This window comes from Impatiens glandulifera, chromosome 5, assembly GCF_907164915.1.
Source record: "Impatiens glandulifera chromosome 5, dImpGla2.1, whole genome shotgun sequence".
NCBI classification, from domain to species: Eukaryota; Viridiplantae; Streptophyta; class Magnoliopsida; order Ericales; family Balsaminaceae; genus Impatiens; species Impatiens glandulifera.
In genome coordinates, this window is record NC_061866.1 from 39,124,320 (window position 1) to 39,138,277 (window position 13,958).

Consider the following 13,958-nt stretch of genomic DNA (forward strand, 5'->3'; position numbering starts at 1 on the left):
AATTTTGGTGTTCATTTAGTCCATTCTGGCTATTTTTATGGATCTCAATACAGTTTTTGTTGGACCAGTTGGAAATAGGCATGTTAAATCACATTACATGTAATTTCCATGCTACACATCCATATTTGATCTATGTCATTTGGTTATATTAATGCTTGTGATCATTGATCGGTTAAGCTACGATAATGATAACGAAAGCCGCTTTGGTTCTGCATTTGATATAATCAATGGACAAGATTGTTTGAATATATTCTTTTAGATAATAACAAAATTTGATATCATAAGGATAATGTATAATTGTTTAGTTCATAATTTAATCCAAGTGGGAGATTGTTAGAATTATATGGATTTATAATTCTAAAATGGATTTAAATTATTTGACTAAAGGTTATATATGTTATTATTATTAAGCTAAATTAATTTTAAGTGATTTATAAAGATTAAGGGATTTTGGAGTATATTGAAAGTAATATGGATAATTTAGATATGTGTAGATACCTTAGGATAATTTTATATTTTGTGATGGTCAAAATAAAAATTATCAAATAAAGCATATAAAATGAGTTTATGGTCCCCAATTCACTCTCACCTACAATCCTTGGAGCCTCCATCGATCCATAGAGAGAGAAGAAGAGGTGATTGCTGAGTTTGGAAGATCAAAACACCCAATCTTCTGTGATAGACAGAGGATAATGGATCAAGGTATTTTTCTCACTCTAATAGTTTGCCCTGTAGTCTTCAACTAAAAGATTTTGGATGATAGGTTTCTTCCTCTAATGATTTAGTTTGTATTCTAAGATTTATTCACTTAGTTTTTAGAATTGGATCTAACACTTACTACAAAAGAAGAGGCAGATCTATGTAAGTTTCGAGAAATATAATTTAACCATTTAATTTGTTAAATTTTTCAGTTTAATTCATTATTAATTTTTCTAATTTGAAGAAAATATGACAATTTTACTTTTATTCATTCGTTTTATTTATAATTTTTTTTAACTCCACTTCAAATTTTGTTTAAGTCAATCCAGCTCAAATTAAGGGCGATAAAAAAATGATTGAGAAACACAACCAAATCAAAAATTAGAGTTATGAGTTTGAACATAATATAGGAAAAACATTTAGAGGTTAAACTTAATGAAAATAAATTTTAAAGAAAAGTACTTAGTAAAAATTGAATTCAAGACAAAATATACATTATTTATTTTTAAATAACTAAACTATTAGTCTATTATAAATTTTAAAAGATTTGAATTTATAATAATAACTTTTTTTGCTTAATTTTTCAGGTCAATTTTTCCTCTTTGAGGAACTTGATGGGTGTGGAATCTGATCATAACTGTAAAGACTTTGTTGTGCCAATAATAAAGTGTACATATATAACTAGTTTGATATCAGAATTTTTTAGATTTTTTTAAAAATTCAACCTTAAATCTAATATCTTTTTAAAATTAAAAAAACTGATCAATTTATAAATTAAAATATATTCACAATAAAACTTCCAAATAATCCAACAAATGTTTAAGTAAAATCCCAATAAAAACTTCCAAATAATCAAACATCAAACAAGCATGGCTCTTGTTACTTGGGTTGTTCATAGGATAAATGAGCATCATAGTCCCTAACCCTAGATGGTTGAGGATAAACTCGAATAAACTTCACCAATGAGTAATAGAAAAAACAATAAAGAGGGTAACTTATTTGGCATAAGATCAGTTAATTTATTTTTCTTTCAGTTAAGTTTTGCAAGCTACCTTTATGTCAAAATTTCATTTATATATACTTCATTTCTAGTTCAAGTCTCCACTTCACAAAAGGTCCTCACCTCCACACACACTCTCTCTCTCTCTTTCTCTTTCTCTCACACATACATACATACAAAACCTAGTTAGTGAGAAATTAACTTAAGAAAGAAAAAGGAAATGAGCTGCAACGGGTGCCGTGTGCTAAGGAAAGGATGCGGCGAGAATTGCGCTCTCCGGCCATGCTTAGAATGGATGGATAGTCCCGATTCACAATCTCACGCCACCGTCTTTCCTCGCCAAGTTCTTTGGCCGTGCCGGTCTCATCTCCTTCATCTCCTCCGTTCCCCAATCTCAAAGACCCGGTATGAACTTTCTTCTCTTCAACCCTATAAATCAAAACTATTACTAATTACATTTATCAAATCAAACTCCAAGATTATACATCCAAATTATACATTTTTAAGATTTTATAACCATGATCCTCGAAAATTAGGGTTATTTTAGGGCTCAAAATTTTGATTGTATAATTTGAGAAAATTCGAAAAGATTTAGTTTTGATACTTATTTTGTATAAAACTTCGAAACGAAATAACTTTGTGTACTGGTCATTTACCATTTGAAAGTATTTATGTTTTGAATAGTAGTTTTCAAGATATATAAGTTTCAAATTATAGAAGGTAATTTGAATTATCGAATGTAATTTGAATGCGTTACAAATGTGTCATGTATTAAAATAGTTGAAAAAAATAAGGAAAAAAAAAGATAGTTCTTATTTTTATTTATGAATATAATAAATTAATTAAGAAAAAAATATATATATTTTAAGAAAACTCATAATTCTATACTAAATGAAAGTTCAACCCTCTTTTCATACCAATGTCCCCAAAATCAATTATGAGAAAGTTTAATAAAGTAAGAAAACCCATTTAATAACAAAAATTGTGATAATTAAGTTAAATATTCAACACCCATTAAATAAAAACACTCCACTCCAACTTCAAAATCTCAACTTTTATAATAACTTATTTTTGAACATTAATTCAACAATTCAAAACGATTTATTAATTCTTTGCTTTCACAGACGTGTTCAAATCGTTACTCTTTGAAGCATGTGGTCGAACAATCAATCCCGTCCACGGAGCAGTTGGTCTCTTAAGAACAGGTAACTGGCACCTATGTCAGACGGCGGTGCAAACAGTTATCCGCGGCGGAAACCTCAATCCCATGCCGGAATTTCTCGATGGACCGCCGCCCAACCAAGAACTAGACGACATAGATCCTCGTCCACCCGTTCGGCCCCGGATTTCCAGGTCTACTCGAACAGTCACGCCTGAACTTATTTTGGATATGGGATTGGGTTCACTATCATCTCCGCCGGCATCTTCAGAGAGGATCAGATGGCTGAGAACTTCACCGTCAATGAATTCTCAAGAATCTGGTACGACGACTTGTCATGAAATCGGTGGTTTGATTGATCAACCAATTGAGGGAGAAGATCCGAGGTTACTAAATTTGTTTAATTAGTTATGACCATGTATTGTTATAATTTATAAATGGGTAGTTTTGTTTTGTGGGTTTTCTTTGTCTTACCGGAGATGGAGATTTCCGGCGTGTTTTTTTTTTAGCAGTCACCGGAGCTAGATTTCCCTGTTTATTTAAGGGGGAGAGATGAATGTTTCCTTAGATGACTGTCTTTTTGTTTTTATTTTTATGTGTTTCATGTTCTACTAATAATTTGTCTATTAATTTAGAAGTTGCTACTTTTAATTCTTTTAAAATATTTTGTCATGTACTTTTTTTTTATTAAATTAATATTTGAATGTGATTTATAAGATAAAAAAAATTCAAATGAGTTCATAGTTTTTTCCCTACATATTGGATTATCCATTTTATGTATCAAAGCTCTAAAAAAATAACAAGAACAAAATATATTTGTTATAACTCACCATGCATGATTTCAACATTTGCCTTCAAATTCCACAATTGTAAAGTCCAATAAGCCCAAATAAAGAAGATAATTTTACACCTATTTTGATGTTAGGTTATTTTATATTTTATTTAGCTTTTTTAGAAAAAAAATATTGTTTAATAGATAAGTTGAATAATTGAAAAATATATATATATATAATACATTTATTTTAACTAATATATATATAAATATTACAATTTAAGCTAGGTTGGTTACGATCCAAAACGGTAAAAAAATACAAATAGTAGTAAAGTATAAAATGTATAAGTTATATATATTATTATTTCGTTGAAAGTATAAGACATTATATAAATTATATAGGTTTATAATTTTTGTTTGGTAAATAAATTTAAGTATAAAAATAAAATAATATTTTATTTTTATTTTTGTTAATTATTTTTAAATTTTATTTTTAATTAATTTTATTGATATTTTAATGTTATTTAAAATTTATTTTAATTATTATTAATATTATATCAAATAAATAAATAATAATATATAAAAATAAAATTAGTATTATTTCATAATTTTGTTTAAAATATGAAAGATAATATATTTTTTGAATTATTGAAGTAAGTAACTAGTTAAGAGATAATAATTATAATTAATAATATTATTTTTATTTTTATTTTCATACTAATAATTATAAAATAAACATTAATTTTCTTTGTAAAAATAAATAAAATTTTCAATTATTAATTTTTTAAATAATAAAATTTATAAGATAAGTTTATTTAAAAAAAAAATAGTAATATATACTAAAATTAAAAAAACAATAAAAGTTTAATAATTAAACTTTAATAAAAAAAAAATAAACAAATAAATGTTAATATTAAAAAAATGTGATAAAAAAATAGTAAAAATAAAATAAAATTTTAATATTTCTTATTACCGGTGTAGGGGTGTTATATAACTTATACTATTGATTTATACTATCCAAATTTCATTTAATTTTTCTAAATTTATTTCACTCTCCCACTCTTTATATCTTTATATTAAATATATATCAAATCATTCCCACCCTAAACAACATTTTCAAGAAAAAATGATTGTGTGTGTTTTTGGATTTGAATAGGTTTTTAATTTCCTCAAAAGTCACTAATTTCTTATTAAACAATCTAGTTATATAATTATTAAATATGCCTAGGACAAAAATGCATAAATACAAATATAAGGAGATTGAGATAGAAAAGAAGTGGACAAAATGTGGGGAGTTTGCAATATTTGGAAAGATTTCTAGTTTCAACCATGTCAGGCCATGCCAGGCCAACTTACAATTTGCAGAAACATGACAAAAAGACATTGGTCCCCACTTCCCCTCAATTTGGAGCTAGTCAGATTTTTCACCTGGCCCTCTTTTATTTATTAGATTTGATTCATTTCACCTTAATTGTTTACATATTTATAGTACAATTAGTTCCTCAATTTCTTACCCGGAGACATCACCTTATGGGGGAAAAGCTAGGTTGTTTTGTTTAGGGTTTAGGGTAGAGTTCATCCTAGAGAAGAGAATTAACTAAATTGTTTGGTTGTTAGTGTTTAATTCAAGAACATGCATAATATGCAATTAAAGAGAGAATATCTATTAAAAAAGGTAAAACTAGAACCACAAGGTTACTCCGACTAGTGCACTATAGGTAATACTCTAAATTTTTTTTTCCACATTTGTTGTGATAGTCGAGAAATTGCTGAGAAAATGAATTAAATATGGTTAAATCAGAAGTTTTAGTAACATCGTTTACTTTCACTATTTCACTCCTTGATTTGTCGAGAAAATGTAAATCTTAATGTGAAGGGATTCACTTCTTCATTACAAGCGTTGGAGGCCGAGGCAGGCACCTAGGCTTGTTGTTGAACCATCAAGACCACCTAGTCTCAAAGATACTATTATGTCGTGTTGTCGGCCAAAAGAGTAAGACCACTTCGTTGGAAGCATAGGGCCATATTTGTAGAAATACTAACTAATGAGGTAAAATTCATTTATTTGTATTTGATACACGATTATTTTGTTGTCTCTGCTGGGGTGTCGGTCATAACCATCTGCAATGGCGTTCTATTTATTTATATAGGTAATTATTCTAATTTAATAAATAGTTTTATTCTTCATCTCTTTGTTCATGTGTTCTTGTAGTTAAATTAATAGTTCTATTTGTTCATATGGGTTGCAACACATAAGTTTTATAATTCATCATGATAATGAAGATCTATTCCCCTAGAGCTTAAGTTAATTTGTTTTAAAAAATACATTTTTTTATAATAGTATGCATTTTTAGTATTTAATTAATGAATTGAATAATTTGTATGATTGAGGAAAGAATTCAGTTGTATTAAAATACTCATTCTAAATCACTATCCATAATAACTTTTTTACTAAAATATCACACAATTTTATACTATCCTGATTCAAAAAATAAGTTTTAAATTAAATAAAGTCAAAAACTACAATGTAATATGCTGAATAAAACTCAATATTTAAATATTAATTTTTATCAATTTTCAATAAAATCATAATTACATTAGAGATCAAGATAATATCAATTTTAAAATATGCTGAATAAAATTCCACTCAAAACTAGTTTAAAATAATATTTAGTTAAAAAGGACATTGCCTAAACTAAGAAAAAAATTTACTTTGTCATAAAAAAGAGTAAATTTTAATTTGATAGGTTAATGGAATGTTAATATAAATAAATAAGATTAAATAAGACAATTGGGTCATTGACTGACTTGGGAGCAGGCCCATATGGCTGTCAATCTTTGTTACCATTATTGGGCCCTTCTCAGAGGATGGGCAGCCGCCATTGTGGAGCCCATCAAAGCCCCTTATTTTCAGAATCCGAGGCCTGAGGCCTGATTTAGACAAGAATTATTTAAATGATTTAATTTGATTTAAGATTAAGAAAATTGAGTTATTTTTTTAAAATACTTAAAATTTTAATATTTAATGAAAATTATTCTTTTTAAAAAATAAATAGGGTACAATTTGATATTTTAATTGATAAATTCTATCAATTATTGATAGTTAATGGTTTTTTTAATGGTTTTTTTTTTTATTGAGAAAGTTAACATCACCCAATCGTTACAATTATGACCTACACTTAATTTAAGAAGTTTTAAATAGAAACTATCTTTTTTTATAATTCTATAAAGATGATTTGAAGAACATCTTTATAATTCTTCTCATAATCAACTAAACATTTTAATTTGTTTTAACTATATATCCAATATATATAAGTTCAGCGGAGAAGTCCGACATGAGAATATTTCATGTGTGGGTTTTGGTCTTCATGAGAATGTTTCATGTATGAGTTTTGGTTTAGTTTGGACCTTTTTGTTTTTGTTTTTAACATAATCGATGATTGATTTATCAGGTCCCTAATATTCACTGAAATTATATCTCGTTTCGTTTTTTTCACTTGTTCTATTTTTCTTCGATTTTGTGAGACAATATCATTTGCTCATCACTTTAGCCGGTGTGTCATCATTTTGTTGGGTATGGGACTCTGACATAACCATTCTATAATGTTGGAACTTTTTTTTTTAATAAAAAAAAAATAAAGTATCCAATTTATAAGTACTATAACCAATTACTTGTAAATTTAATTATTATTATTTTTTTTGACAAGCTTTATCAGTACAAACTTTAATTTTATCAAAAAGAATACAAATTCGAAACATGGTATAATTTTTTTTATTTTATTTAAGAAAATACCAAAACATAAGAAAAGATATTGAGAATTCTGGAATATGCTCAACATTGAAGCCCACATGCATGTGTCACAAACCGACTTATTAGGGAAGCCAACAAAGTCAATTGTTTAACATTTTTAATATAAGATAATAAATCAACAATTTTAAATTAGTTATTATATATTCATCATTAATTATGTCAACATTAAACAACCAATAATAAATCCAAAATCCCATCATATATGTCTCTACATAGATAGCTACAACATAGGAAAAGACAAACAGAACCTAACTTAATTAATTCCTAACCCCCAAAGAAAATGGAGATTTATTCTGATCAGATACGCCTAATCCAATTATTGAAATATAACACTTATAAAAAATAAATAAATAAACTTAGTACATTATTGGGTTTGGTAGGGTTCCCACTATTGTCCACCGTTAGATTGCTCATCAACTTAATGGGATCCGTTGATTTCTAGTACAAATCTTTGTCATAGATTATTGGTCCATTCAAAGAAAAATAATATATATATATATAGTCACATAAGGGCAAGATCAAGGGATTAATCTTAACATGATTCAATGTACATAAGCAGCCATAATTGTTTTAAATTCTAATATATATTACATGCTTGTAAGTATTAGGCTCTTGATTTTTTTATTTACTAAAATTATATATACTCACATGTTATTCAATTATTTACAATTAAAATAAATGTTTTCAAGAGGGATAAAGACAACAACCAAATGTACATACCAAGAGACGTTATCTTTGCGCATGCAATTAAGCCGAGTGACAAAGATCATATTTAAAAAATTAAAACTTTTATATTTGATTCTCATTAAAAAAAAATGATTCAAAAGGAGGGGCATGTTAGTCACCTCGGGAATAAACTCGGGTCAATTTTTTTTACATTGGGGTAGTTTTCCATATAACTTTTCAAAAAAAATGTTTAAAACTAATTCATTTAGATGATATTTTTAGACTTTTTTTTTATAATTATATCATTTTGTATATATTAAGTTTAAATTTATTTGAAATTTACGATAGTTATTACTTTTATGCAAACTTTATTTATATTCATATTTTTAGAATTCTAGATGAGTAATGCATATGACTTATTAATGTGTTTGAAAATTAGTCTTTTTGGATGAGATGTATTCATTATATATATTATATAAATAAAAATATATTATATGAAATATAGTGATTATTCATTAATGTTTAATGTTTAGGGGTGAGAAAAAATATCGATATTAAAGGTATATCGAAAATACCGTACCGTAATATATCGAAAATATCGATTTTTAAGGTATACCGAAAAAAAGTAAGGTATAATATCGATACCGAAATTATTGGTACGGTAAAGGTATGAGATTTTTAAAAATTTGGTATGTCGAGATATACCGAAATACCGAAATAGTATTTATAAGTTAAAATATATATAAATATATATATATAATACTTATAAGGAATAATTAAATAAATTTAATATTAATTTAATTATAGAAATATAATTTTTGAATAATATCAAAATATAATTATACTGAAATATTATTCTATATATGCTTTTCTACCTTACCGATGAGATTGATTTTTTTTAAGTTAATATGTTTTTTAGGTATCAAATGTATAATATCGATACCATACCGAAATTAAGGTATACCAAAATGAAGGTAAAGTAAATGTATGATTTTTTTTTTATACCGAAATTAAGGTATATCGAAATCAAGGTATACCGAAATCAAGGTAAGGTAAAGGTATGCATTTTTTGCATACCGAAATTTTAGGTAAGGTATAATGTATGGATAAAACATTAAGGTGTACTGTACTGACCCACCCTTATTTATATTTACATAGGGCCTATAAAGTCTCCATCTATATTTATTCGTTAATGTATTAAGCGAGATTATTCATTAAGCCCATTAGACCAAGTTGGGGCCGAAAAAATTTATTCATTAAACGAGATTATATATTCATTTATCGAGGTTCTACTATACATTTGCTGTACATTTGTTTTCAAACAAGAAAAAGAAGTTAATTAAGAATATATTTATTATAAGAATGCAAAATATGAGTAATTGAGATTTTCTTAATATGTTATTTAACTTAAAAATATAACTAGAATGACACCCAACATTTATTTTTGGGAAAACAAAAATAGGACAAATGATTAAGTATGTAGCCCGCAAACACACTTAATCATTTAACTAGACACAGAACTTGTCGTCTAATGGGCTCGAACCCAGTAAATGATTATTATCCACCTCTTATTGCTTCTAGGCTAGAAGAAGGGATAATTTTTTTGGAGTATTAAAGGAAACTAGCATGACACCCCAAAAACTTAGGGATAGTATCCACCTCTTATTGCCGCTATGCTAGAAGAGGGGATAAAATGGGACAACGGGTTAAGTATGTAGCCCGCAAACACATTTAACCATTTAAACATGCGCAAACTTGTCGCATAATGGGCTCGAATCCAGGAACTTAAGGTTAGTATCCACCTCTTAATGCCGTTAGACTAGAAGAGGGGATACAATGAAACAACAGATTAAGTATGTAGCCCGCAAACACACTTAACTATTTAACTAGACGCAGAACTTGCCGCCTGACGGACTCGAACTCAGGAAAGGGTTATTATCCATCACTTATTGCTTCTAGGTTAGAAGGGAGGATACTTTTTTTTGGGTATTAAAGGAAAACTAGCATGACACCCCACAACCATGGTTTCCCGCTTAAACTCATAGCACTTTCAGATGGAATCGAACCTATGATCTTTTAGTCTCTTAAGCCGACTCTTACCACTAGGCTACATTGGTGGGGTAATATATGACAACATATTAAGTATGTAGCCCGCAAACACACTTAACTATTTAACTAGGTGCATAACTTGTCGCCTGACGGGTTCGAACCTAGGACTTTAGGGTTAATATCCACCTCTTGTTGCCTCTAGGCTAGAAGAGGGGATCACAACACCCAACATTTATTGACATACCGCTTTAAGTGGAAATCGACCCGTATAATGCATTGAAAATTTTGAATTATCTTTTCCTTTTATATACAAGATTAAACATGAATCCGGTTGGAAAGTTTTAATGTTACAAGAAACAAAGTTGATCTCTTCTTAGGCATTAATGACATACACTTTAACCCCTTACATTACATCCTACAATCCAAATCCATTCAGGTCGGAAAATATGAATAATTTCTTTTTATATGCAAGATCCTAAATATTAATCATTTTTTTGGTATACAAAAAAGTTATTCTAACTTCACAAATGGCAAGCTAGTAAATTTCTTGAATTTTTAGTTTGTTAACATGGTGTTTCATAAAAAATAACAAGCACAATTGAAAGATCAAAATCTTCCTAAGTCATATTATTATTTCAAACGAAAATTCTAGTAAAATAATAAACTAAATCATCATTTAGGTGTCTTCAAATGGTTTAGACCATCCATGATTGTCATCCTAACTAGTTTCACCATTGAGATCTTTATTAATAAGAGAACAACCCGACGACAGATTATCATTTCAAGATTTCATCAACACATTCTTCGTATCATGGCAGTGAGGTGTCATGCTAGTTCTCATTTAATTCAAAAAAAATCAACACATTCTTCTTATTTCAAGAAAAATGTCTAAAACCATTCATTTTTTTTTTTATGTTAGCAATTATTTCTTTCCCTTCTTGAGTAGTTTTGTTCCTTCCCAAATTTCAAATCATATATGCAAACTTAATTTATAAAGTTATCTACAAACCTTACATATATTGTCCAGCTTTTTATTGGTCTTTCTTATTCAAAGACTATATTATATATATTTATAGCTAGCATGTTAACTAGGGTCAAATATGCATTAATAAAATAATGGTTCCTCCTAGACCTTATATATATATATATATATATATGATGTTGATTGAAGAAGATGCCAAAAATGATATTTAAAAGGATGGCAGATACTGGAAAATAACATAAAAAATTAAATATCAAGAAAATTGTCTATAAAGAAAGAAACATATTGAAGAAAAGAAAAATTCTATTTAGTATTTCTGAAAACATCTCACGATAGGTCAACAGATCTTGCAAAGAAAGGGGATTATGTTCAGGGCCAATATAATTGTTATATATAGGGGATTCTCTGTTAATGACGTTACTTAATAACTCATTTAACGTATTTAGAACTAGATTAAAGATAATAATAATTATTACTCTCTCCCAGCCGCCCATTTATTCTTAAATATATAGGATAATAATTGATAGTTTTTCAGATTGTAGTGTTATTAACAAGTTTTAATTTTTCCCCTTTAATTTATATAGTGTTTTATGTTTTTCAGCTTCTTAATTTATTTTTATTGAACTTTTTTTATTTCGATTTTATATTAATATCAAATTTAATAATATTTAAAAATAATAATATAATTGTTTTTTTTAAACAATATTATTATAAATTAAAATAACAAATGTTTATCAAAATTTTAAAATATGTTAAAATATCATGTTTAATATATTAATTATTTTTTAAAATTGTAACCCAGATAAAAAAAAATTCAGAAAAGAAAAGGAATTAGGAGTTTAAAAATAAATCTCAAACAAGCCCTTAACAAAATATTTTTTATGAAAATATTTTAAAATTATTTTTTATTTTGTTGGAATTTTTAGAAAATGGTTTGATATCCAAAAATTATAAAAATAATTTTAAAAATTTGAAAGTGGAACCATACGGGCCCTAGGACCAGTGCTCTCGATCCTATGTGCGATTTTCATCGGTCGGGGATAAAACCCTCGGTCCTAGATCAAAAACCCTCAGTTAGGGTTTGGGAATTCTTGGTCGAGATGCTAATATCCTTGGTCGGGTGTGGATGTCCCTCGGTAGGGGTGTTGTAATTCTCGGTTGGGGTGCTGAAGTCATTGGTCGAGGTTCGGTAATTCTCGGTCGGTTACGAGAATTCACGGTCCTAGGTTAGTCTCAGGCTAATTTTGTCGGTCCTAAGTGTGAAGAACACTCGATCCCGAGTTAGCCAAGTAATAACTTTCCTCGGTCCTAGGCGCTGATGTCCATTGGTTCTAGGTTAGCCCCGGACTAACTTTCGTCAATCCTAGCCGTGAAGAACATGCGGCCCTGGCTAAACCCGGACTAAGTTTCCTAGTTCTCAAGAACATCAAAACTGCAGGTTTTACAGTTTTGTTTAAGGCTTGGATCCTTTTATCCAATGGCATAGGAAGCTTCACAAAGCTCCTAGGATCATTTTGAACATCACCCTGATGCATCATATGATCGGAAAGGGGTCTCATTAAACCAAACCGTTTTTGTACAAAAAAACGGTTTTTTGGTTTTGGGGATTCGATGAAGCGCAAGGAGCTCATCAATAGCTTCCTTATGCTTCATATGGTTGAATAGAACCAAAACATGAACATTTGCGGTTCGTTTTGACCAATTCAAGAACTAAATTTTTTATTTTTTATGAATATTTTGGTTTTAAATTAAACATGATCGGGATGAATTTGAACTGGCCCAAATAGGTTCCCAACATCATTAAAAATATGTTAAACAACTTTCTGGGTTGTAGTTCTTGAGCAATAACTCAATGACAGAAAACCTATTTTTGAAATTTTCCAAATTCAAATTAAGTTTTTGTTTATATATTTAGATCAATTGATTGAGTTTGTTTCAACAAAAAACTTGTAAATGATCTTAGGATCGTTTTCCAATAAAAAAATCTAACAACAAGACAATATATGAAACTGTGAAAACTGAAATATAAAAATTTCAATTTCAAACTGGAACATTGAATTAAAGGGTGATTGAAAGCTTATTGAGTGTTGGAGAACACTCATTAACTCTTAGAGAATCTTTGTGCATGTATGGATCTGAGCCTTATGGCCTTACATGAAAATTCTAAAAATCTAGAAAGCTTTAAGCTTTAATGGAGGATTTATGAAATTTTTTGATTGAGGGCTTGAGAGTGGATCTTTTACCTTCGGTTTGTTCAAGGGAGGGTATTTATAGCCTCCCATAGTCAGTTTGTGAAGCAAGTGGATCGAATTTAGTGAAAATCCATCAATGACATTTTGGTTGTTCTTTATCCAACTTTCCCGATCAGGCCATGATGAATCCTATGGTCGTAGGAGAAATGATCACCATGGTAGGGTGATCATTTCAACTTTCAAATCATCCGTTTTTGTGGACTATCGACAAAGTTCCATCTTTGGCAAATCAATTATGGGATCCGTTCTTATCATGTCCATTGTCGCGAGGAAGAAAACAAACCAGACATGAAACAATGTCATGTTGGGCGTAAACTCGAATGTGGGATGCTCCGTTTGCGTTCCGTCTAAGTTTTGTCCGCGATCGGGCATTCCGTCACGTTTCAGCGAACAACGTGAGGCGTGCGTTAGTTGATCTCGTGCTTCGCGAGCGCACATTCCATTAGTTGCAGCGGGCTATGTAGATGGCACCTAGGCGTTTGATGAAAATTCAGCGTCTATCCGAAGGCTGTAGTTCATGCTACATCGATTCTTCCGAATTTTGACCGCACGTGATTACAGGCGATTT

General features: G+C 28.9%; 1 protein-coding gene across 2 annotated transcripts in view; it reads left to right on the forward strand.

Annotated features, from left to right (window-relative positions):
- LOC124940173 (LOB domain-containing protein 38-like) overlaps window positions 1–3,486 on the forward strand; it is a 4,561-nt gene extending 1,075 nt beyond the window's left edge. The window contains exons 1-2 of one of the 2 annotated variants that reach the window (XR_007099436.1): window positions 1,824–2,104; window positions 2,824–2,955. Coding sequence is in view for 1 of the 2 variants with exons in the window: in XM_047480658.1 (XP_047336614.1) it covers window positions 2,824–3,266 (443 nt within the window). In the remaining variant the exon portion in view is untranslated. Of the gene's footprint in view, window positions 1–1,823; window positions 2,105–2,823 lie in introns of those variants that run through there. The other variant, XM_047480658.1, reaches the window with a different exon arrangement.
- Window positions 3,487–13,958: the final 10,472 nt, after the last annotated feature.